The sequence below is a fragment of the Microplitis mediator genome, chromosome 7 (genome assembly GCF_029852145.1).
Source record: "Microplitis mediator isolate UGA2020A chromosome 7, iyMicMedi2.1, whole genome shotgun sequence".
Taxonomy (NCBI): Eukaryota; Metazoa; Arthropoda; class Insecta; order Hymenoptera; family Braconidae; genus Microplitis; species Microplitis mediator.
This window is the reverse complement of record NC_079975.1, coordinates 3,577,203-3,602,012: the sequence shown is the minus strand read 5'-3', so window position 1 is coordinate 3,602,012 and position 24,810 is coordinate 3,577,203. Positions and strand designations below refer to the sequence as shown.

General features: G+C 28.0%; 2 protein-coding genes across 2 annotated transcripts; both read right to left on the bottom strand.

Annotated features, from left to right (window-relative positions):
- Positions 1-255: 255 nt before the first annotated feature.
- LOC130672346 (odorant receptor 65a-like) lies at positions 256-8,862 on the bottom strand. Its single transcript, XM_057476888.1, has 6 exons — positions 8,707-8,862; positions 8,355-8,641; positions 6,933-7,555; positions 4,900-5,004; positions 2,048-2,206; positions 256-1,025 (listed from the first exon to the last, which is right to left on the bottom strand). The coding sequence occupies exons 1-6, from the start codon at positions 8,769-8,771 to the stop codon at positions 963-965; spliced, it is 1,302 nt and encodes a 433-aa protein (XP_057332871.1). The 5' UTR covers positions 8,772-8,862; the 3' UTR covers positions 256-962.
- Positions 8,863-10,100: 1,238 nt separating this feature from the next.
- LOC130671020 (uncharacterized) lies at positions 10,101-24,040 on the bottom strand. The gene is made up of 12 exons (XM_057474695.1): positions 23,825-24,040; positions 23,469-23,758; positions 21,879-22,507; positions 21,674-21,778; positions 20,040-20,198; positions 19,698-19,752; positions 14,884-14,947; positions 14,503-14,792; positions 13,074-13,708; positions 12,896-13,000; positions 10,855-11,013; positions 10,101-10,570 (listed from the first exon to the last, which is right to left on the bottom strand). Exons 1-12 carry the CDS (start codon positions 23,884-23,886, stop codon positions 10,505-10,507), a joined length of 2,619 nt encoding a protein of 872 aa, XP_057330678.1. The 5' UTR covers positions 23,887-24,040; the 3' UTR covers positions 10,101-10,504.
- Positions 24,041-24,810: the final 770 nt, after the last annotated feature.

The following is a 24,810-nucleotide window of genomic DNA, read 5'->3' as shown; positions in this document are numbered from 1 at the left end:
TTATTGATAATAAAATTAATTATTGCAAGGAATTTTCCTACAAGAAACGCTAGAAAAATATTTAATTTTACACGGAAAATTAAAGTTGCATGTGGAAATTACTATTTTGGGGGTAAGGATAGGAGCCCTCCTGCCAGGAATAAATTTTTTTTTTTTTTTAAATACTGATACATCACTAGAAGTCGGTTTAGTATGCGTTGAATTAAAGGATGCAACGTTTTTGAGAAAAAAAAAAAAAATCGAAAAAATGATAATTTAAAAAAACACAGCATCTGCCCCGTATATAAATTTATTTTGTCCACAAAATTGATACAGATAATCAATGATTTATTTAATGCAGTTAAAATTAAAAATACAGTTATTAAATTTTTTTTTTTTTTGGAGGGGTCTGTTGTGCCCCAAAGAAATTTTTTTTCTTAAATTATGGCAATCTTATGATGCATTTGTTTAAGGTATATAAAAACAACCTGTGCCTGGTGCTCAAAAGTCGCAACAAATAATTAGCGGTGTGAGAGGGCCTTCATGCCCCGGTCTTCTCTACGTGAAGTATTTCCACACTTTTTGTTTTGTTCGAAAACTTACAATAATATATGTGAAATTTACAAAAAAATTTGAGATTTATCTCGATGGACATTTTATACATATGTTTACACACATATCCACCTATATTTGATATTTCGAGTAATATTGTATGCATTTATTTTATAATTCATAATCATATATATTCATATGCTTCACAATTTATTTGAGTTGTTATATGGTTTTATGTCTAAAGTTATCTGTAACTCTAATTGACATATTCTCGTTTATGCATATATATTATTCACATACATACGTTCTCATGCGAGCTTATGTTATGGGCTTTTACACATATTATTATTAAATTCATTTTTTGGACACTTTTTTAGACATAAATTTTTTTTTCAGCTAATAATTTTATACTACTTTCAGTAATCATATTTCTATTCGTCATCACTGTGAACAGTATTAAGTATCGCAAAGTATGAATACGACTTTTGTATTACCTGTAAACAACCGAAACATGCCAATCAGCAGATTTATTTTATTTGGAAAATTAAAGAATCAGTAAAGTTGAATAATCAAGTGTAGTGTATTGAAAAATATTTTTTCTGCCCTCCGGCCGGAAAGTGGCAACTTTCGGGCCGCTGCCCTGAACGAAGTTGCAACTTTCCGGCTTCGTCGAGCAGAAAAATAGTATACGCACCTTGGCCAGTAAAAAAGAAAGCCTCAGACCACATGTTTGTCAACCTCGGCTTCGCCTCGGCCAACAATTACATGTGCTCTGAGACTTTTCTTATTTTACTGGCCTAGGTATGTAATATACTATTTAACTTTCCGTCAAATGATGACCTTTACAATGTTTTTATCATATTTTAGGCCAATATGTGATATGTGAGGTAAAATGGGCCACTCGAAAAAAAATTTTTTTTTTCATTTTCCGTCAAGTTATGACCTCTATAATGTTTTTATTATATTTTAGGTGAATATGTGATATGTAGGGCAAAATGAACCATTCGAAAAAAACATTGTAAAGAAAATATTGTTTTTATTTTTATTTTCCGTCAAGTTAATTTTTTCGTTACAACTTTTTTTTTGAGTGGTCCATTTTCTCCTACATATCACATATTGGCCTAAAATATAATAAAAACATTATAAAGGTCATAACTTGACGGAAAATGAAAAAAAAAAATCATTTTTTCATTACAATTCTTTTATTCGAGTGGTCCATTTTACTCCACATATCACATATTCACGTAAAAGATGATAAAAACATTGTTGAGGTCATAACTTGACGGGAAATAAAAAAAATTTTTTTTTTTTTATAATTTTTTGGGGAGGGAGCCTTCGTGCCCCAGAAGAAAAAAAAAATTTTTTTTCGATTTTTTGCAAAATTTCGACTTATTCTTCCGAAATAGACGGAAAATAAACGAATTTGATGGTTAAAAGCCACAAAAAGAAAAAATCGGCTTAAGGGGGCCTTCGTGCCCCGGGCTCCCCTATTTTAAAGTAATAAAATAATACTTACTGCTAAATAAGTTGCCAAAGATAACACGAAAAATTTTCCAGCCGAAATCTTCAGGGGCTCTTTACTTTCGATTAGAGAATTTATTACAAGATGACGTACTTCTGAACCAAGTTCATTCTCCCAACCTGAGTTATACTGGGATTGATGAATGGTTTCAGCCTGTAATACATTAATTTTTAGTTATAATGGGTAATGTTACATATAATAAGAGAATCTGGACGAATCGGAATAACTATAGTAGTAATAAGCCAGACTTCAGGAAAAAATTATATCATTAGTTTTTAATAGAATTTTCAATAACTATAAATCGTAAATGCAATAGTAACTGAACGAAAGCATAAAATCTCGAATAATTAATATTTAGTAAACGTCAAATAGACCTCATTCTTATCCAAGAAAAAATAAAATTTTTATTACAATAGCGATTCAGAATTTGTTTAATTTTTTTTTCAAATATCAACGAAAAATAAGTAATTGTTACGTACACAGTAAAAAATAATGTGTATTTGTGTCGAAAACGGTTTGTGTTAAAAATCGTAGTGTGTTAAACTAACACAAAGTTTGTGTCACTTTTTTTTTAACATAAAAAATGTGTTATACACTCTTTATTAACACATTTTGTGTGTTACTCTGGAATACTTTGCGCCCTCTTGTGGCGATATTTCAACATTATCTTTGTGTTAAAAAGGGGTTACACAAAGTTTGTGTCGAAATTTCAACACAAATTTTGTGTCAACCGTTTTTAACACACAAACTGTGTTGATTTTACACAATATTTTTTACTGTGTATTAAGGATTAAAAGAGTGCGTTTTTAGGTAGATTTCTTTAGAAATCGGCCTATCGCAATGGGTCTTATGATCGAATTATCAAAGAATTTTGCCACCATATATCTTATTTTACCTAGTAGAGTCAAAAAATACCATCCACTCAAAAGTTTATATATGTATGTATGTATATATATATATATTAGGGTGGCGCAAAAAAACCGACTATTTTTTTTTTTTCCATCTCGCATGAAAATTTGTTGGTTTACGATGTTTTAAGAAGCCTCTCCACAAATCAGCTCGATAAAAAATTTTTAAGAGGTCGCTCACGAATTTTGAAAATATCAAAAATGATCGAAATTCGGATTTTTATTTAAACATTTTTTTTTTTCTCGTGGCAGCAATAGTTTATATTTGTAAAATCATGACTATGCTGAAAATTTCAGCCCAAAATTTAAATATTTAAACAGCGCTCAAGAATTTTGAATGTTTCCGAGCGCAGTCTCTTGGACGTTTTTGAGCGACCCTTAAATATTAATAATAAAGCTTTTCGATTTTTTCACCATCAATTTGCATGACAATGAATGAAAATATAACCCGAGAAATGGAAATAATAAGTTATTTACATACTTTTTTATTTTTTAATCCAATTTGTAGGTTTTTTCACTTTTTCAAAACTTACCAAATTTTTTTGTTTAAGACTGTCCTGTATGATTTTGGTTATGCAAAAGTTATATTTAAGTGGAATGACAATAATTGAGTTATAAAAACTAATTAAAACTATTAGTTACATATTATCAGTTAATATTCGAAATTCTTGAGCGCCGTTTAAATATTTAAATTTTGGGCTGAAATTTTCAGCATAGTCATGATTTTATAAATATAAACTATTGCTGCCACGAGAAAAAAAAAATTTTTGAAATAAAAATCCGAATTTCGATCATTTTTGATATTTTCAAAATTCGTGAGCGACCTCTTAAAAATTTTTTATTGAGCTGATTTGTGGAGAGGCTTCTTAAAACATCGTAAACCAACAAATTTTCATGCGAGATGGAAAAAAAAAAATAGTCGGTTTTTTTGCGCCACCCTAATATATATATATATATATATATATATATATATATATATATATATATATATATATATACAATATAACGCGCCTTGTCATCACGATAGCGCCCGCAATTCTTAACGGATCTTAATGAAATTTTATACACTTATTTATTGGACGATTGCCTTGATCAAGTTCGAAGATGAGCTCAATCGGTCGATTAGTTTGGAAGTTGTGGGTGTTTGAAATTTTTTCTTATTTTCATAAAAATGAATTTTCTGGCTTTATCCTAAAATAACTTTTAAACCGAAAATGATAACTCAATTCTGTAAAAAGTATCTCAAAATTTGAACGATTAGCTTTAATTTTCACTGTAATATTTGATTTTTCAAAACATCTTTTCTAACAATTTGATGATATCGAAAATTTCACAAAAAATAAAAAAAGTTTATTTTTGCAGCTTACCCTTCTAATAACTTCGGACTGATATGACATACCTCAATTCCTTGAAATATTCATGTTGTAGCTTTAAATAAGTATCTTATGTGATATAATAATCATCGTTTTTTATTATTTATTAAATAATTTTAGGTTATGCCATATCATTTCGAAGTTATTAGAATTAACATATAAAATTGTTTACACTACCGTAACGTATTTTTAATTCAGTGCTTTATTTTTTATGAAGTTCACCAAATTTTTGTATCTAAATGAGAAATCTACCTTTCCATTCCGGGTAAGGCCGGATGGCTCTTTTTTTTCAAGCGTCGGAATTTTTCTCGGTTCTTTAATATATATGTAAAATTGTTTTAAAATAAACCTTATCAGTAATATTAACATCAACAACGACAAAATAATAATAGCCCTGATTAAAAAAAATGATTTAAAATGATTTCACACGTTAAATGTCCATAAGAGATAGGATTAGAAATGATTTGAAGGATTAAAAAGTATTTAAAATGATTAAAAAACAAATCATTTTAAATACTTTTTAATAATTTTTTTTAATCAGGGAGTAATAAGTAACGATAAATACCTCATCCATTAACAAGTTGCCAAAAATACACCAGAAACCCAAGTGACACATTTCCGAACACATTAAAATTCCAGTGTTTAAAATAGCCGCTTTCCTTTGTTTATTCTATTAAAAAAGCACGAAAATCTTGAATAATAATAATAACAATAAGAAGAAGAAGAGTTTTAGTTTATCTGATTTTTAATTTTTCTGATTTTAAGTGATATCACGATAGATATATTAGTATCAATATTCAAAAAGTACACAGAAAAAAAGGTTGATTTGGCCCAAGATAATTTTTGTCTTCATTTTTTTATTCTTGGGCTGAGTAATTGGGTCTTTTAATTATTATCAGTGTCAGCAGCCAGTTAGAATAAAATTATATTAAGACCAATGGTGCGATCAACCATTAGTGTACGCCTAACTTATGTTTTGCAATTTATAGTTAAACACAAACCATAAATACTATATTAAACCGTTTCGAATCGTTTGGTTTAATCAGGGAATGATGACTTTTTTTAGAAAACAAATGTTTTGGACGTACAATACTTTGAGTCATAAACGGTGAAAGAAACATAAGCAGTGCACCCTATCTCACTTCTTGTTGATAACTTAGGATATATATGTGGTAAAAATTTATCAACATCCTCAAAAAAAATAAGAATTAACGTTTTTTAATCATGGAGAGTTTATATTTTATTTAATTTTATTCAAACAAAAAATATGCACATCGTGAAGATCACATATTTTGTGGGAAAAAGTCTCAGCTTTCAGAAAAAAATATCAAATTAGATGTATCAAGCGCCGCACAGTCATAAAATAGCTATTTTCGATACGTAGGATTAAAAAGAGGGTTTGCGGCATGCTTGGATTGGCGACACAAGTCTTGGGTTATGCCGCATTCTCAACGAGAACGAGTACATACATCTTTCTCGCACGAGCGAAGCGAGTGCGAGAGAGATGTAGGTACGAGTTCTCGTTGTGAATGTAACATATCCCTAGACGAGTGTTGACAATACATGCATACCGTATCCCTCTTTTTAATCCTTTGTATCGAACAATATTTTTTATAACGACTGCCTTTAAAGTTTAATCGAGAGGAATTCAATCATTTAAAGAATAAAAAATTACCTTCTAAATATAAACAATTGTACAAGTGTAAATAATAACAATCTATTCATGTTTTATTTTTCAATTGAATTCTATTAATTAGTTTATTAATTTTATTAATTAAAATCTCTGACTGTTTTTAATAATGTGAAAATTTTTATTGAACGATTAATAATATGATAATAATATTATTTTCACAATACAAACACACAAGTTATGATATTCAATAAGAATAAGAAACATATGATCACTATGCAGGTTTCCAATTGTCGTCTTTCTATTTGCGCATGTGCGAATTTCAGGATAAATGCGACAGTAGGAGTATATGGAGAAAAAAGTATCACTATCTTTTTCTAACTCGAGTGAACGACGGTTGCTAGGTAATTTGTATACATTTCCTATAGGCAATTACTTTTCAGCACAGTAAAATCATGCTGAAAAGTCCAACAGCTGATTTTTCGACATCGTTCTATAGTTTCGTCGAGCTATCGAGAGAAAGACCTATTTTACTCGCGCCACACGACGCTCGAATATTGAACTTTAAAGGCAGCAGTTATAAAAATCGTTTTTTCGTCTTTTATCGAATTTTAAAAGGTCTTTTGTAACATAAAATGAAAAATAGATATTTTTATTGGAAAGCTGAGAATTTTTCCTACGAAAAACTGTTATATGCTCATTTTTAAATAAAAATTTTTTCCTTTAAAAAAATTAATGAAAAAGTTGAAAACAAAAATTTTTAAAAAATTCAAAAAATCATAACTTTGAAACAGCTGCATATAAAAGGCTCAAATTTTCAGAGAATTTTGTTTTTAATATATAGAACGACTCCACAAAGTTTGAACCAAATCAACGAGGGTCGCCCCGTAAAAACAATTTTATTTGGTGGAATGATCCATATATATATATTTATATTTATATATACATATACATAGATGTATACTTACCACAACAATTTGGAATAAGCACAGGCAAACGAATAAGCAAGTTATGAATACTGTGAAAAATTGTAAAACACTGAAAAAATCATTGTAATCCTCAACATGATTGATAATTCTCCGATGATGTTTCAAACACGTTTTATATCTCAAAGCAAATGAATCGTTTTTCACGTTAACTTCATTTTCATCAAACGGTACAAACAAATTTATCTTAAAATCTTCATCTTTAAGTTTAAAAAATGAAAAGTTTTTAATTCTGTCATATGTGTCATCAGACATTTCAAAATTAGCACGAGGCTCCATCCAATTACAACAGTTTTCATAATTACGTTGCAATATAACTAATTGCACATTTTTCCATCGTATTAGCTCAATAGCGGATGTTTCAATTAGAAGAATCCATAAAGAACACATCATTACCGTCCAAGATTGGATGTAAAATACTGCTGCATATGCTGGTAATACCGTTTCATTGAACGGAAAAAGTCCACGTAATGGTAATTTTGTTTCCGACAGTACTGCCATTACTATTATTGTAATAGTAGTCGATCCAAGGACAAAAGCGAATATAATATAATCCAAAGTTTGATAAAATATTGTTGTTCTGATTTTTGTTAGTACACCAAGTTCTAAAATGATATATTAAATTTTAATAAGTTATAAATATCATTTTTAACTTTCTGCTTGTCAATCGTAAATTTTTTTGTGAATTTAAGATCATTCAATCGAATAGACTGAAAAAATTAAGAAGTGGGTAAAAAAAGATGATAAATTGTTAGACAAACAAAACCTCCAAAAGTACAACCCATACAAAAAAAAAGAATCAGCCCATTACTGGGTCGTGAATGGCTGCCAATTTTGAAGCATCAGCCGAAGGTTGGCTAAATATCGGGTGATAACGGTATGCCAAGCATGGCAGTCGCAAGCATTGGCCAATCGTGGCAATCAATCATTGGCCAAAGCTTGGTATCAAGCATCAACCAAAGCTTAATTTTTCTCAATTATTTAATAACAACTATACGAAATAAAAATGATGAATTCGCGTTGATATGAACCTCTGACATGGTGAATAAAATTGAAATGTAAGATTTGTTCTTTAATCAAATTTGAAATAATCATTAACATAAGTTGAGAAAATAAATAACGGACACAGAATCAGCTAATATAGAACAAGTAGCGCTTGCACAAAGAGCACTCGATCAAACCGTTGGCCAACGAACGGCTGTTAATTGTGCGCCATTTTTATGAGCAATAAGATGGCTGCCAATGATTCACCATGCACGGGCCAGTAGTTAGCCATTTATTGGCCAATCATTGAAAACCAGGCATCTGCCGATCTATGGGAAAATTTCAAAGCTCGACGACTTTGTATGAGAATACCGTGTGAGTTAACATGAAATATGCCTTATTCACACATATTTTACTGACCTGAACTATAGCGTAGTTTTAGGATCGGTGCGTGAACGGCTTCTATCAATCCAATAATATTCTTTTGACCAAGATTGACTGCAAGAGTTTTCAAAAGTATTCCAAGCATTGGAAATAAATATCCCACGTCATTTGTAAGCGCTTCTAAATCACTATAATTTTGAGAGACATCTGCAGCTAGCGATGTTGTAACGCATAATGCAATTGCCCAATTGAATGCCTTGATCACATTGCCTTTAATACGCAAAAATAATGTGGTCGGAGTATAATCAAGGATTCCGATTATTCTGGAATTCGATCAAAACTGATTATTTGTAATATTCATTAATTTTTATAAATTAACATAAATTACTTTAAAAACGCAAGGGAAAAATCTAAATATGTTCGATGGGATCCAAATGGTCTTCTTTCTTTCATTATTGAAGTTACGTTTTGCGTTGATGTTCGACGTAAAGCGTTATTTTAAATTATGACAGACCTCGTCTTCAGACTGCTTGGAAATAATTTTTTTTTTATGCATTATTGCATATTTACCCTCTTTTAAATACTACGAAGAATACTTACGCGAATAATAAATGAATTTAAATTCGTAAAAAAAGAAATCTGAATATTAAATGACTTTATTTACGTATACACCACCCTACATGTTTCATAATAAATGAATAAAAAAAATTATAGCTCCTCGGTTGAATTAAATAAAGAAATATTGATTTTGTTTATTTCAATATAGTGTTACGTCCAGCTCAGACGCTGAACTTTATATTTTTTTTTGTTTTATTATATTCAATTTATTTGTCTTTTAAGAATTTAACCGGCAACCGAATTTTATTTTCACGACAAGTTTAGAGTGATAAGGCATAATGTAGTAAAAAAAAAAAATGCTTTTAAAAGATTAGGCTTGTTTGTTTTGATATTCGTTGAGATGTTTGAGCAAACACCTAAATGTATTTTTAATGACCCCGCGAGTAATTGGAAAGGCCCAAAGGCCACCTGGAAACACTTTTCCATATGGAAAACAACCGAAAATATTTATCAACAAAAATGTACGTGGAATAAGTAAGCGGTAAATAAATTATAGTTATAAATAAATGAATAATCTTTACACAATCTTAATCCCTTACTTTCATTTTAAAGCAACCGGTAGTAACTAGTTAAGTTAAATTAAAAATAATTAATGAATTAATTAAATAATTAAAGTAATTAAAATAAAAAGGATTAAGAATTAAGTGTTAAACTAAATTGTGGTGACAAAAGAAATTTAGTAAAAGTAAAGATGAAATTCTATTGAGTGAGTAGAGTTTGGAAAAGGTGACGGAATCGCGCAAGTTGTTGAAACAGAGTAAAAATAAAATACGTAAAGGAATTAAGGAGTAATTTAAAATAAATAATTAATTAATTGAATTAATCTCTTTAAATAAAATATTTAATTAATTAATTTATTTATTAAAGTGTAAAAAGTTGTGGCGGGAAAAATAGTCAATGGCGGGACGCCATCAAATTTTTAAATCAGTGTGTGTGTGATAGTTCAGGGGACTCAGAATAAATGTGAGTGTGAAATAAGGAAATTAATAATTGCGGGAAAATTATTATTGTGATTTTAATTAAGGTAAAAATGAAAAAAGTGTGTGTGTGATATGCCAAAGGTAATTGGCCATATTTTAAAATATTGCGGGTTATAAAATAAAATTGGTTTTAAGTAAAATATTGCGGGTTTATAAATAAAATATAAGGTCTAAATAAAAGGTTTATAATAAAAGGTTATAATAAAAAGGTTAAAAGGTTTAAATAAATAAAAGGGATAAAAGTGGAAAAGTGAATTTATAATAATTTATTTGTAAATTATCCTTCCTCATTCTTCTTTTACAATTAAACAAAATTACACCGACCCTTATGATCCAAGATCCGGCTCTGGGAGGCCGTTATCACTTCCAGTGGTGCCCTTTGTAAGGACGACCAGAGTAACAGCATAGCCCTGTTATATATTTTTCTATAAAACTGTAGAGACACTCAAAAATTTAACAGTAATAAAATATTTTATTTGTGTTTAAACTAATAATTAATACTATTAATTTTTTTATCACAACAAACAATTATAACATTTTAATTTTATCGTTTAACATTGATATTTTTACTTATGAAACTATAAAAAATTATTTTTTATTATCACTTGTTACTGTAGTCATCAATACAAAAACAGAATACGAGTTTTTCAAGATCTGAAAACAAAATATTTACATAAATTTATTAGCTCTTAAGTAAAGCACTTTTGTGAAATATTGTCAGTGCCATACGGTAAGATTTTGACCCTAGTATAATAGAATGCATTAGAGTTTTACAAATTTCTCTTCGAAATAATTCTGTAAAACATTTTGTATTTTAACAAAGAAGCCTCAACCTTGATCATATATTGTTATTATTAAAAAAATGAAAAATAATTTGAACGTGGTCTCGGGTCAAAATATCATCCGGTGTCATTTAAGGGTTAAAATTTTTTACTTACATTAATAAATGTATCTAAAGATAATACAAAAATACCACCAGCTCTCATTTCTAATGGCTGCATCGTTTTTATCATTGCAGTTGTAACGAGATTTTTTAAACCGATTTCAAACCAATTTTCCCACCCAGACATCATTTGTGACATCGTTAAAGAATTTGCCTATGTATAAATTTGTCATGATACCAGCATCAAAACTTAAAGTTTCAGTGTCTGCAGCCCGCCGAAACAAGCTAATTTCAAGCCGATGCTGCAAACAACTGCTAGCGAATTCGTAATTTACAAATACCTGCATACAGCGGACAGTAACATGCATGTTTCTTCCTTTGGGAAGAAACACAATTGTTTCTGCTCGGTGTTAGTTATATTTAATGTTCATTTGCAGCCTTATTACTCTCATTTATTTGCTTGTCACTTTAGTTTACTCATTTCATTTTTTAAGTGACAGTTTTGATTAACTTAAAAAATTACTAAAAATGAGTGAAAATAATATTTTTTTGCAACTCATGGTAAGAAAGCACGTCTCTGATTAATTAAAAATGACACTACAAAGAATAAATATCACGAAGAATGTCCACAATGTTCGTGAAAAATATGACAAACGTACACTTTTTACATATATATAGATATACTATTTATTAGTCATTAAACGATCCACCAGAAAACCCAATCAACAGCCGTCTCGAGTTAGGACAACGGAATGTCCCAGACTATAGAAAATCATCTTACTGTATTTAATTATAATGTACAATTCACTATATAAACGTTGACTTGAAACTCTAGTTATTTTTTGCTGAGTATCAATATTTTGAAAACAATAAAAATAATTTTAAATCATTATAAAAATCAATTAAATCATGTTTAATTGTTACTATTAGTATTTAGCAATCTTTTGCGTCAGAAATAATACACGAATTGATTTTATATTAATAAGATTAAATATTATTTTAGGTTAATTAAAAAAAAAAATTTGGAAAATCCAAAAGTGCACGCCTCGAAAGCTCATGTTATGTTTTTTTTTTTAAAGTTAAATTTCGAATAAAATTGAACATCCCGCTCTTTTCCCATAGAAATTTCCATGGTAAATATACGGTAATAAAAGTAAAAAAAAAAATAAATAAGGAGAACATTCCTAATGAAAAATGGCGGCAGTGTGTGTTTGTTTACATGTAAAATTGCCGGTTTTAACCGTAATGATTTATTTTTAAAAAAACGAGAAGGCCTACAGTAGTGATTTTCGAAAGGAACCTTCTTTGCTTATTTCTGAAAATTTTGAAAAAAAAATTAAATAGTTTCGTCAAGTCGTTCTCGAGATATCCGTACCACGCCGTTTTTTTGAACCACAGACTAATGGACGTCCACGATAAATTTTTTTTAATGAACTTTTTTTTATATTAATACATATTAGACAAATTAAAAAAAGTATCAGGATTATTTATTAGTGTTTCAGCTTTATATTGATGTGCTTTTCATAATGTGTAAGAGTAATAGAAAAAAAATATATGCACTTTAATGAGAGGAAATCGTGTGACCTTGACAGGTCGGTTGTAAAGCACAACCTCTCCGCTTCGCTTCCGAGGCGTGCAATTAAATTTAATGTAGTGTCCTTTTTTACCAATCAGAGACATTCTTTCTTACCATTCGATGCAAAAACTATTGCAACAGATTGAGTAGGAAGGGCTTTCGACACTCGTGTGTTGGCAACACTCGCCTAACGGTTCGTGAACCAATCACACTCGTTGTCGATAGCACCTTCCACTCAATGCGTTAATATACTATTGTCGTATTTACTATTTAATAAGTGACTGTAAATCACAGATTTCTCATTCTCTAACAGTTCTCCTTATCATCGGCTTGAAATTAACTTGTTTCTTACGGGCTGCTGACACTGAATCTTGAAGTTCCGATGCAGGTAATCATGAAAAATATAGTACGTGACAAGGGATGAAACAGGATTTCAGACTGCGGGTGATGTCAGCCAACTTCACCTTAGTCTGAAATCGTCTTGTTTCATCCCTTGTCACACAATATACTATTTATTTACTTGAAATGACAGTTCATTGCCAAATCCGCACCAATAAAGTAATTGCAGGAATCCAACAGATAAATATGTAAATGCACTAATTAATTTTTTTCTATCATCAGCACACTGAAAATGAACACAGAAGTAAATAAATAATTGTTTACAGTAAACAATAACCATCATATAACTATTGGCATACCATAACAATTAAAAATCCGTTGAGACAAATGAGAAATAAACTGACAGCAAATTGAACAATAAGACACGAATCAAAAACGTCATTTAGGTCATCAATAATATGCGTTATTCTTTGATGATGTTTTACACAAGTTTTGAACCTCCACTTGAAGCAATCAACAACTTTTTCAATTTTTTTATTATCCTTACTACGATCAAATTCCACAAATTTATTTATTTCCATTTGATCGTCTAGTATATTTGATATTTTGAATTTTTTAATGCAGTCATATGTATCTTGTGTTAAATTAAAATCAGCATATTCTATTGAATGGCTATTACAATTTTTATAATTTGCTGACAATACTTTTAATTGGAGTGTTGTCCATCGTAAAAATCCTAAACTTATAAATTCCTCCATAGCAACACTTATAAGACCGAATATTAGTGTATATAACTGTATAAATAATGCTAGTTCGTAATTTGGTGATTTTTTTATATCGAATGGAAATACTGCACGCACTGGTAATTTACCTTTTTCACGTGGTACTAGTATAATTAATGCAATACCGAGGGTCACAGCACAATTTGAAAATAAAAAAAAATCTAGTGCATCAAAAAACATGTACGTCTTCATTGTTGTTAATACACCTAAATCTGAATATATATATATATATATATATATATATAGAGTTTTATTGATTAATAATGAATTAAAAAAAAAAAAAAAAAAAAATAGAATTAAATAAGAATTATCTATCAAAAAATAACTCACTAAAAAATTCAATAACGTTAAAAAATTGTTCATGAAATTTCTAAAGGTATTAAGTGCAGTTAGAAATTAAACTCAAAGTATTTTGTCGTTATTTTATTTTTTCTAAGTTCTAAAAATGATATCAAAATTTTCCATGTAAGGAATTTTAAAATGAGAGACAAATCGAAATTTTGAGTTTAACTTTTGAAAATTGAAAAGTAGAAAAACTGGCTGATTTAATACTTTTGGTAAACTTTGATTAATTTTGATTAGAACTCATATCCACAATTTTCAATTATTGACAAAAACATGAGAAATGAAAAAAAAAACAAGGAAAAAATTAAAAAATGAACTTTTTGGAAACATTTAACGTAGATCTAATTATTTTGAATTTAATAACTACATTTATATCGATAGTTATATTCAGATCTATTTATATCTATGTGGATATTTTCAAATCTAAAATTTATTCGAAATTTTTTTTTTTTATAAGATCTCGAAAACTTTACAATTAAAATTGAAAATTTTTACTATTTGATGTTTTAGCTTTTTATTTAACTTTGAGTTACACGCGCCAACATAGATCTAAATAATTAAAATGTTAGATCTACGTAGTATGCAAGATTTAGATCTCTGTGAATTTAAAATGTTTTTTTTTGTTTTTTTTTTTCGGAAATAATTTATCTTTGTTAATTACCACAAGATTGTCGAAGCACATCAACTGGATTATGCACATCATCAATAAGTTTACAAATTCTATGACGTTGTGTATAAAATTTATGTATTTTAAAATATGTCACTATCCACCCAGCGATAAAACATCCGTCATCAGCAATAGTCATCAAATCCTTATAATTAAAAATAATATCAGTAATGAGAGTAATAAAATAAAAAATTACAATAATATAATTAAATATTCTTATCGTGTTATTGTAAAATTTTTGATACATGGGTGCTGTAGAGTCAAATGTCAAAACACCACAATATCTAAAAATAAGTAATATTAATAATAATAATTTAAGTATCATATTTATTATTGCTAAAAGTAGATTTTACAATTAGTCAATAAATAATTTACCGTAAAATTTTAATACTTTTGTCCAAAAATCTACGATGTGTTTCAATTGGGGTACTCGTCATGACTACCAGGTATATTTACAATGTTTTATTTTTAGCTTACAATAAAAGTTGATAAGATGATAAAACAACGTATGAAAAGTATAGAAAGTAGTAGTTTCAGAAATGATTTGGAAAAATAATATAATTCCCTTAAATACTGTGTAAGTCCTTTTATATTTAATATTTCTCAGTAGGCTATTTTTTATCTATCATAGACTATAAGGCGCCGATGAAAAAGTAAGAGTTCAAATTATTATCTTATACACACTTATTGCGATGATCGATAATAGATAGTCCTATTGCGTGCAGTGTGACTAATACTTTTTTTTTTATGCATAGTATGAACTTTGAGCATTTTTTGTTGTTATTTTGTTGTCGATGTCTAACTGTTTCTTGATGATGGAACAGCTTTGAAAATTTATTCAAAAATTAAACTCATTAATTATGATATAATTGTATGAAAGTAAGACTCAATCAAGTAATTTCTTTCTAATTCGTGAAATATGGGGAACGAAGGCAGCATAAAACAATTTTTTTATTCGCTATAGTTGTGGAACCTGTGCTAAAATTTTTTTATTGTATAAAACGACATCAGAAAAAAATTTATATAAAGTTCTTAAGAAAAAAAAATAATCAATCATATTGAATGTTTGTTGATATAAAACTGTTATCTACTATATTTAAAATTTGAAGTTAATTATTGTGTAATTGATAAAAATGGAAATAAGATTATCAAAGATTTTTATAATCATTCTAACAAAAATCTTCTTTACGCATTTGATTATTGGGAGCAATCAACTGTGTCCAATTACTTTAAAGTAAACTATAAATCTATATGTTGTAATAACAATAAATACTTTAAATTTATGATAATTTTAGTTCTAAACTTTAATTATTTTTCATCTATTTAACACGGGACATCTTTCAGACGACGCATTATCAGAAATTATTATTACATTAAATGAAAAAAATTGCTCAAAGTAATATTAGTGTAAAGTTTTAATATTTCATTAATAAGTCGCGTTACTAGAACCATAAGGGCGTATCTCAATTTATACGCCCTTTTGGTTCTGTAGAACCAAAAGGGCGTATAAAAAAATTTTTTTTTGCTCCAATCAATGTAAAAATGATGAAAACATTAAAATCTATGGAAAAAACGAAAAAAAAAATTTTTTATTTTACGCCCTTTTGGGTTTAAGAAAAAATTTTTTTCAAGTCATAAGGGCGTATCCTATTTTTTCGGTTTATTATCAATTATAGGTCAGAGTAAGGAAAAAAATTGTAAGGGTAATATAAATGATCACTCCACAACTTAATTTATTTGAGCAAATATTTATTTAAGTAAAAAAACGAATTTCTTTATTTACTTTTGATCGAATCTTAAGTTTGTTATAATTTTTTTAATTCAACAATTAATGTAAAAAATTTGTATACTTCGAGAATGAAAAAAACGCATTTAAAAAAATCTAAATTCTATGAGTGCTGTGAAATTTAATTTAATCAAATTAAAAAAATGCACTTTCAAATTTTTCAATTTTTCAAAGGTGCATTTTTTTATTTTTCAATCAAGGTCTCATTTTCTGTTTTCTGTTTTTTTCTTTTTTTTTTTTTTTTTTTTTTTTTCATCGGTATTATCAAAATTTAATTTTTAGCGATGGTAACAGTTTATAAATTTTTTTATTATCATCAAGTTATGTTCTAAAAAAAATTAAAAAATCTTTTTTTTTATAATCTTAGGTACAGATGATCCTGACGATGGCGATGGCATAGGACTAATACCCTAATGAATTTATTTTTTCTTTAATTATCATTCGTTTTTTCACTTAAATAATAATTTGTTCATATAAATTAAATTGTGGAGTGGTAATTTTTATTACCCTCGCAATTTTTTTTCGTACTCTTACCTATAATTGATAATAAATCGAAAAAACAGGATACACCCTTACGACTTTAAAAAAATTTTTTCTTAAAACCAAAAGGACGTATAACAAAAAATTTTTTTTTTTTCGTTTTTTCCATAGATTTTAATGTTTTCAACATTTTTTACATTGATTGGAGCAAAAAATTTTTTTTTATTCTCCCTTTTGAATCTGCAGGACCAAAAGGGCGTATAATTTGAGATACGCCCTTCTGGTTCTAGTAACGCGAAGTATTAATAATTAATTTTGATGTGAGTACAATAAATTTAATTACTAACTCACTTACATATAAAATCTTACATCTGTATATTTGTGATGTTACTTTTAATTTTTTTTATCACTTTTTTTCGAAGCTGCCATTTTTTAGGTAGATTTTTTTAAAAATCTAACTATTGTATTTGTCCTCATGGTCGACTTTTCAAGGAATTTCGTCATAAACTATCATAAGTAGTTGAGTAGAGTTCGAAAACCATAAAGCACACCTGCGCTTTCGCGCTTGGGGTGTGCAATACCATTCGTTCAAAAATTTATCTATGTATGTTTTAGGGTGTGTCAAAAAAAATGATTTTTTTTTTCTTTAGGTCTCATAGTCTCAAAAGTTTCTTTGGGACCTAAAAAAAATCCTCCTAAAAAATCAGCTCAATATCTCGAAAATTGAGCTGGCGGTTTACAAATTCATTTTCCCATTTAAAATACACGTAAAAAAATTATTTTTCAGTTTTTCGAGAAAAAATCAGTGAAAAAAATTTTTTTTTCGAAGTTTAAATAACGGGAACATTCAAGGTGTTTATGGTTTAGAATATTTTCGATTATTATTAAATGGTATATTGTTTATATCAAAAAATGATAAAGAAACATTAAAAAATAATTCTTCATATGTAGCATTTAAATTCTTGAATGAAAAACGTTTTGGTCTTCTTCATTCTTTTATAAAAATTATTGATAAAATATGTGATTGTCAAAAAATTAGTAATTGTAAGTGCCTTGGCCATCATTTCGCAATAATAACTCTTCTGCAAACAATACCTTTCAAAGAGCCTGTCAGACTTCTCCAACTATCACACTTATATGAATTCATTGTAACTGAAAATGTATTTGCGAATTCCTGTCGAAAATTTACTATCGGTATGTTTTTATATTAATACAGGTAATAAAACGTTTATTGCAGAATTGGTTAATCAATATGAAAATGAATGATATTGTAAACAAGAGCTTATATAAATTCTTCAGGAACAGAATAAAAAAAAATCATTGCAATGAAAATTTTTTTAATGATAATTTTAATTTAATCAGAAATAATTTTTAAAAAATTTGCTATAATTAAAATTCAGATTTAATTTTAGATTAGTTTAATTAATACATAAGTATAAAAACCACATTCGATTTGACTTAATTTTTAAGTTAAAATTAAGTCAAATATAGAACTAGATTTCGAATCGATAACCAGTTGTTTTTTTAAGACAAAATAAGTCAAATTTAAGGCAATGAAATAATTTAAGCCAAAAAAGTTAAATTAAAGGAAACTAAACAATTTAAGTCAAAAAAAAGCCTAATCTAAGGCAAAAAAATAAAAAAAAGTCAATATTAAGTCAAAAAAAGTTTAAAAAGTCAAAATGTGGAATACAGTTGTCGGCATATCGAGGACTTCAAAATAAATTAAGTTTAATCAAGTCAAATTTAAGATTTTTTTTTGACCCGTGTACGCTAATTTTTTATTTATGCGTTTAAAAAATAACATGGCTTAAGCCACGTGGCTTAATAATGAATTAGCTTTTTTTTACCCCATCTTTTGCATAATAAATTTAACATTGGCATCCGCTAAGCCACGTTATTTTTTAAACGCATAAATAAAAAATTAGCGTATTCACATTTTTATTGCCCCATTTTTTGCATAATAAATTAGATATTGGCGTCCGCGAGCACTTTATTTTTTTTATAATAGAGTTATTTATAATCAACTCCTTTGTTAGGGTGGGAAAAAATCTATTCTGAATTAATTAAAGTGAAAAGTTCGCCGCGCAGTTGTACTTCAGACTTATAAAAGGAAACAACTAAAATATCATTTCTTAATTTTTTAATCTAAAAACGTTTAAAAAGCAGTTTACAATTTTTTAGAAATTTTTTAAGTAAAATTTATTGATTCATAAATTTTATATCAAATGATAAATGCGTCTTGACATCTTTTATCAAAATTATTTATTAAATGAATATCGGTAAGTGCAAATAGTAAGTATATATTTAAATTCAATTTGATATTCAAATTGAAAAAATATTTTTTTATCTTATTTATTTAACACCGGGTCAAAATTATGCCTTAATAAATTTACTAGTATGCAATTTAACCGATTTTCGTATAATGAAAAGCGTAGGGTACAGGTACCGTTTTTGGCCAATTTTGGACACTTCAAAAATTTTACTAAATAACTTGTAAAATACGAAATGACAATTAATTTTTTTAATTTATTCAAAGATACTTTTATTAGACTTTTACAACGCAAGATTTTTTTTTATAATTTTCGATTAATTAAAATAAATTATTAAATGTCCAAAAATAAAGCACTGGCCACAAATGGTATTTTTACCCAATATAGATCATTTAACATGATTGAATTAAGCGAAAAATAATTTCGATTGTGAGGCATACAAAGCGCGTTCGCGCTTAAGGCGCAAAAATTTATACATGATGATTTAAAAATAATTTTATTATTTAATTTATACTACAATTAAAATATAATTAATCGTTTTTTTTGCTTTATTGATAAATTAGATTATAAAATATAAAATTATATTTATTTATTATTTCCTCGTGTTTAAAATTAAAACAAAAATATCTTCTTGTTGGATCATTGTCAGTTTTGTTGAGTCGCAGATGACAATAGAGCAAAAAAAGAGTATGAGCTCTTCAAAATCTATATTGTAAAATATTTATTTTTGATTGTTAATAATAAATGAAGATATAGTTTATCTTACTATTGTTAATTTAAGTCAATACATCTAGTATAAATGAATATGACATATAGAAAGTGACAAATTTTACATGAGTCACAGACAAGTTTACCACAAACAAGTTCTTTATATCCGTTTTTGCTAAATGTATTCACTATTTTTTGTAATAAATGATTTAAGAATATTCATAATTTTGCTTAGAGCTTATCAGATATTCTTCAAACATAATATATGTTTATGTTTATTTTACCGATACAAAAAGCTCCATAGATAGAGTAAAGAAGTTTCCAGCTTTTAATTGTAATGGTTTCAATGTCCGTAATATTGAAATGGTTAATAAATTTTTAATATTCAGTGGTAACTGGTCTTCCCAACCTGACATCCAAACCCCAGATGTTAATGAAGCTGCCTAAACAATATATACATATCTTCTATGTAATTTCTGGAAAATATATTAAACTATTGCGTATGGAAACATTTGTTTTTAATAAAAAAATTTATTGTTATCTATTCGTTGTTCAATATAAAATCCCGCACGAAAAATTTATATTCCGGCAGAATAGTATACATCCGGTTTATATCTTTAGTATTGTCGTATGTATGTTATTTTGCTGGCATATATTCCCGTATAGGGGAGGGTGGGGCAGAGCGGCCCCCCTAAGCCAATTATTATTTTTTGTGGCTTTCAACCATATGATCACTTTACTTTTGTCCTATTTCGAACAAATTTATGGACATTTTGCCAAAATTCTGAAAAAAAATTTTTTTTTTGTGGGGCAGAGCGGCCCCCCTTCAAAAAGTGATAAAAAAATTTTTTTTTGCGTTTTTTTTTTTTTTTTTAAATTGTTTTCATCATTAAGAATGTATTTCTTACTCTTGACAACTATTTTTGGTTTTATATTACTCGAAAAAAATTTTTTAAAGCGTAAAAAATCGTTCACTCTCGATTACCTTAATTACTAATTGTTATTTAATAAAAAAAAAAATAAATTCTATAATTTTACTTTATTTCAAAAATTTATCAACTAAAAAAAAAAATTTAATTTTTATAAATTTTTAGTGACCAAATTTGCCTCTTACATAAAGAAACGGCCGAAAAATATGAAAAAATAATTTTTTCGGAAGTTTCGGCTGGTCCATTTTGCCCCAGGTGTTATGCGTAGGGCTAGAAATGTAGAATTATAACATTTTTTTTTTAATTTGACGATAAAAATATGAAAAAATCACTTTTTCAAAATTTTGGGCTTGTCCATTTTGCCCCAAATGTCATGCGTAGGGGTAAAAATGCGCAAACATATCGGATTTATAATAAATAGTCGAAAAAAAAAAATTTTTTTTTTGGTCCAAATTTCAGGGGGGCCGCTCTGCCCCACCCTCCCCTATATTTTTTTCCGTATGGGATGAATTATTCTTCAAAATTGAACAAAATTACGTACAAAAACAATTATATATGTATATGTATTGTCCTAAAATGACCGCACATAAATGAAGAGGTAGATAAAGGGTGTTGTTCTGAGCCGAAAAGTCCTCTAGCGTTTTTTAATCTGACGCATAGTTTTTAATTAAAGAAAGTGGCCAATCACAAGCATGTTTTAGTGAAACCTGGTAAGCAAGAATGCTTGCAGAGGGCAGTAGCTACCTCCTCCCCCACTTCTTTTGCGCGTTTCTGATAGCTTATTTCTCCTAATAATTAGCTTATTACTTGTACGTCGGATTGGAAAACGCTAGTGAAATTTTCGTCTCAGAATCATGACCTCTATGTACCCCTTCATTTGTGTGCGGTCCTTTTACGATACTCCTATATATGTATACAGTAAAATTCCGGCCGCGAAATAAAAATATCTCTTTACTAATTTAACTTATTATGAATAAAAGTAAAGTTACCTGAGTGAGAAGTTGATTACTAAACCAACACCAATATAACAACTGTGTAAAAGTCGCTCCAAGATAGACGGTAAATTTCATGAAACTAGATTTATCATTTGAGCCCTTGAGGAAAAATTAAAAAAAAAGATTTATCTCTTTTTTTTTGCTAATAATTTACGAAATTTATGTATACAAAGTAGCTAACAAATGAATAAAAACTTACTAATACTGCTTGAAAACCAGCCAAACAAATCATTGTAGCACTCGCTGTAAGCTGCATCAACATACTTGAACTGAATAAGCTATTCAATTCTTTAACAATCAAAGTAATCCGCTGATGATGTTTGATGCATGTTTTGAATCGCCATAAATAGCAATCATGAACAATATCTTCGGCTTCGAATTTCATAAACGGTATAAATTTTCGTATTTCCGTTTGTTTGTTAATTAATTTAGTAATGCCGAAGTTTTTCACTAGTTTTATCGTCTCTGATGAAGGATAGTAAGTAGCACGTGCCCTAATAATGTCAGTACGACAGTTTTCATAATTTGAAGTCAATACAATCAATTGTACGGTAGTCCAGCGTATGAATCCCAGACTTATGAATTCCAGTGTTACGACATTTGTCAATGCAAAGGCAATTGAATATATTTGGATGAAAAATGCTATTTCGTGCATTGGTGATATTGTAGTATCAAATGGAAATAATGCACGTACTGGCAGTTCACCTTTTTTACGGGGAACCAAAAATGTTGTCGACAGTCCCAAAGTCGTGGCAAATGATGAAAACATATAGAAATCAAGGGTTTCCAAAAACATTGTTTTTTTTATAGTTATCAATGTTCCTAAATCTTAAATAAATTATTAAATTATTAACTAAATTAGTACACTGCAGAAAAGAAATACTTGTCCCAAATAAATCAATTTATTTGTGGCTTTTTTAAAAATTTTTCTTAGTGACAAATAAATATATTTGGTACAACTAAACATGACAGTTGATTCTAATAATTTTATAATTTGAAGGAAATATATAGGGGAGGGTGGGGCAGAGCGGCCCCTCTGAAATTTTGATCAAAAAAAAATTTTTTTTTTTTTACCTAATTACTATAAATCCGATATATTTGCGCATTTGTAGCCCTACGCATGACATTTGGGGCAAAATGGACAAGCCCAAAATTTCGAAAAAGTGATTTTTTCATATTTTTATCGTCAAATTAAAGAAAAATTAGTATAATTCCACATTTCAAGCCCTACGCAAAACACCTGGGGCAAAATGGACCAGCCGAAACTTCCGAAAAAATTATTTTTTCATATTTTTCGGCCGTTTCTTTATGTAAGAGGCAAATTTGGTCACTAAAAATTTATAAAAATTAAATTTTTTTTTTTAGTTGATAAATTTTTGAAATAAAGTAAAACTATAGAATTGATTTTTTTTTTATTAAATAACAATTAGTAATTAAGGTAATCGAGAGTGAACGATTTTTTACGCTTTAAAAAATTTTTTTCGAGTAATATAAAACCAAAAATAGTTGTCAAGAGAAAGAAATACATTCTTAATGATGAAAATAATTTTAAAAAAACAAAAAACGAAAAAAAAAATTTTTTTTATCACTTTTTGAAGGGGGGCCGCTCTGCCCCACAAAAAAAAAATTTTTTCAGAATTTTGGCAAAATGTCCATAAATTTGTTCGAAATAGGACAAAAGTAAAGTGATCTTATGGTTGAAAGCCACAAAAAATAATAATTGGCTTAGGGGGGCCGCTCTGCCCCACCCTCCCCTACACTATAGCTGAAAATAAAACTATCAACTTACCACAAGATTGACGCAGTATGTCAATCGGTTTATGAATTTCATCATAAAGATTATGTATTCTGCTTTGAAACCGATTATATTTAAATGCTTTGAATAATATAACATAAACTCCGCATAAAAAGCAGCCATCATCAGATAAAACGTTCAAATTTTTATAATTAACAATCAGATCTGCGAGTATTGTACTAAAATATATTGTCACAGTAATTGTGCTAAATATTCTGATAAATGAGTTGCAAAAATTCAGATAAATTGGCACAGATTTATCATAAGTCCAAACGCCAATTAATCTGTAGCAGAAAAAATTATTTTAAGATTACTTTATTTTTTATATTAAAATTACCTCAACTTTCCACCTAATAATTTTAAAAACTGTATGCCAATGTGTGCGATGTGTTTTTATCAAATTATTTTCCATTACTGATGCGGCTTTTTTTCTTTGTTACAAACAGAAATAAAACAGAGGAACGGAACAGAATAATAGTTTCTATAGATATAATTAAGGTCAATTTACTCAAATTATTATGTAATCTACCTTTCTTAGAGCAAAGTGTTTCTTAGAATTTTTTTCGTAGTAACTATACAATAAATTGCTGTTAAAATATAAAAAAAAAATTATCGTGAATATTTAATGAGTGAAATTACTATTGCGTGTTGTCTATAAGCAGGTGCTAGTTTCCAGATGCATGTTAAATTTTATTATTTATCCACTATAAGACGCGAAAACTACAAATGATAAAAAAGTATATTTATATTTACAATTTTTACACCGGGTAACTGATTTTTTGTAAAACTAAGAGTCGTTATTTTTTTTTTATAAATAATTATTGAATAGTGGGAAGATGGTTATAAGATGGATCATCAAAAAAACTAGTTTTGTAAATTTTATAAACATTTTAAAAACTAAGTTGGATCAGTTTGAAATATTATAAAATTATTGTTAATACTTTTAATTGATAATTTATATTTTTGAATTAAATAATTAAGATGAATTAACACTATAATTATTTGTTGAATTTATTATAAAAATTTTAACGCCGAGTAATATCACCGACAAATATGACAATAACAAAACTTTTGTGGATGGAGGATAAAAAATATACTAACCTGTAAGTTGAGATATTTTGATTTCTAAGTTGACACGTATAATAAATAAATATTTAATTATTTAAATATTTATTTATAATAAATGAGCTTATAATTTTTGTTTTGAGTTATTCGACACTGCTGTCAATCAAGCCCGAACTACTGACGCTAAGAATATTAATTCTAGTAGCAAAGCTTGAGTATGCTCAGCCATTGGACATATTTTTAATTAACACATTAATAGTATTCATAAAAA

Excerpts from the sequence above, each read along its gene's own strand:
- LOC130672346 (XM_057476888.1), bottom strand. The coding sequence starts at position 8,771 with ATGAAAGAAAGAAGACCATTTGGATCCCATCGAACATATTTAGATTTT. Across the intron at positions 2,207-4,899 it reads GCAACTTGTTAATGGATGAG|GCTGAAACCATTCATCAATC; the intron begins GTATTTATCGTT and ends AATGTATTACAG. Across the intron at positions 1,026-2,047 it reads CTTTGGCAACTTATTTAGCA|GTAATACAAAAGTCGTATTC; the intron begins GTAAGTATTATT and ends GGTTGTTTACAG.
- LOC130671020 (XM_057474695.1), bottom strand. The coding sequence starts at position 23,886 with ATGGAAAATAATTTGATAAAAACACATCGCACACATTGGCATACAGTT. Across the intron at positions 19,753-20,039 it reads CTATGGAGCTTTTTGTATCG|ATTTTGAAGAGCTCATACTC; the intron begins GTAAAATAAACA and ends TTTACAATATAG. Across the intron at positions 11,014-12,895 it reads GCAATGAACTGTCATTTCAA|GCAAATTCTTTAACGATGTC; the intron begins GTAAATAAATAG and ends ATTTATACATAG.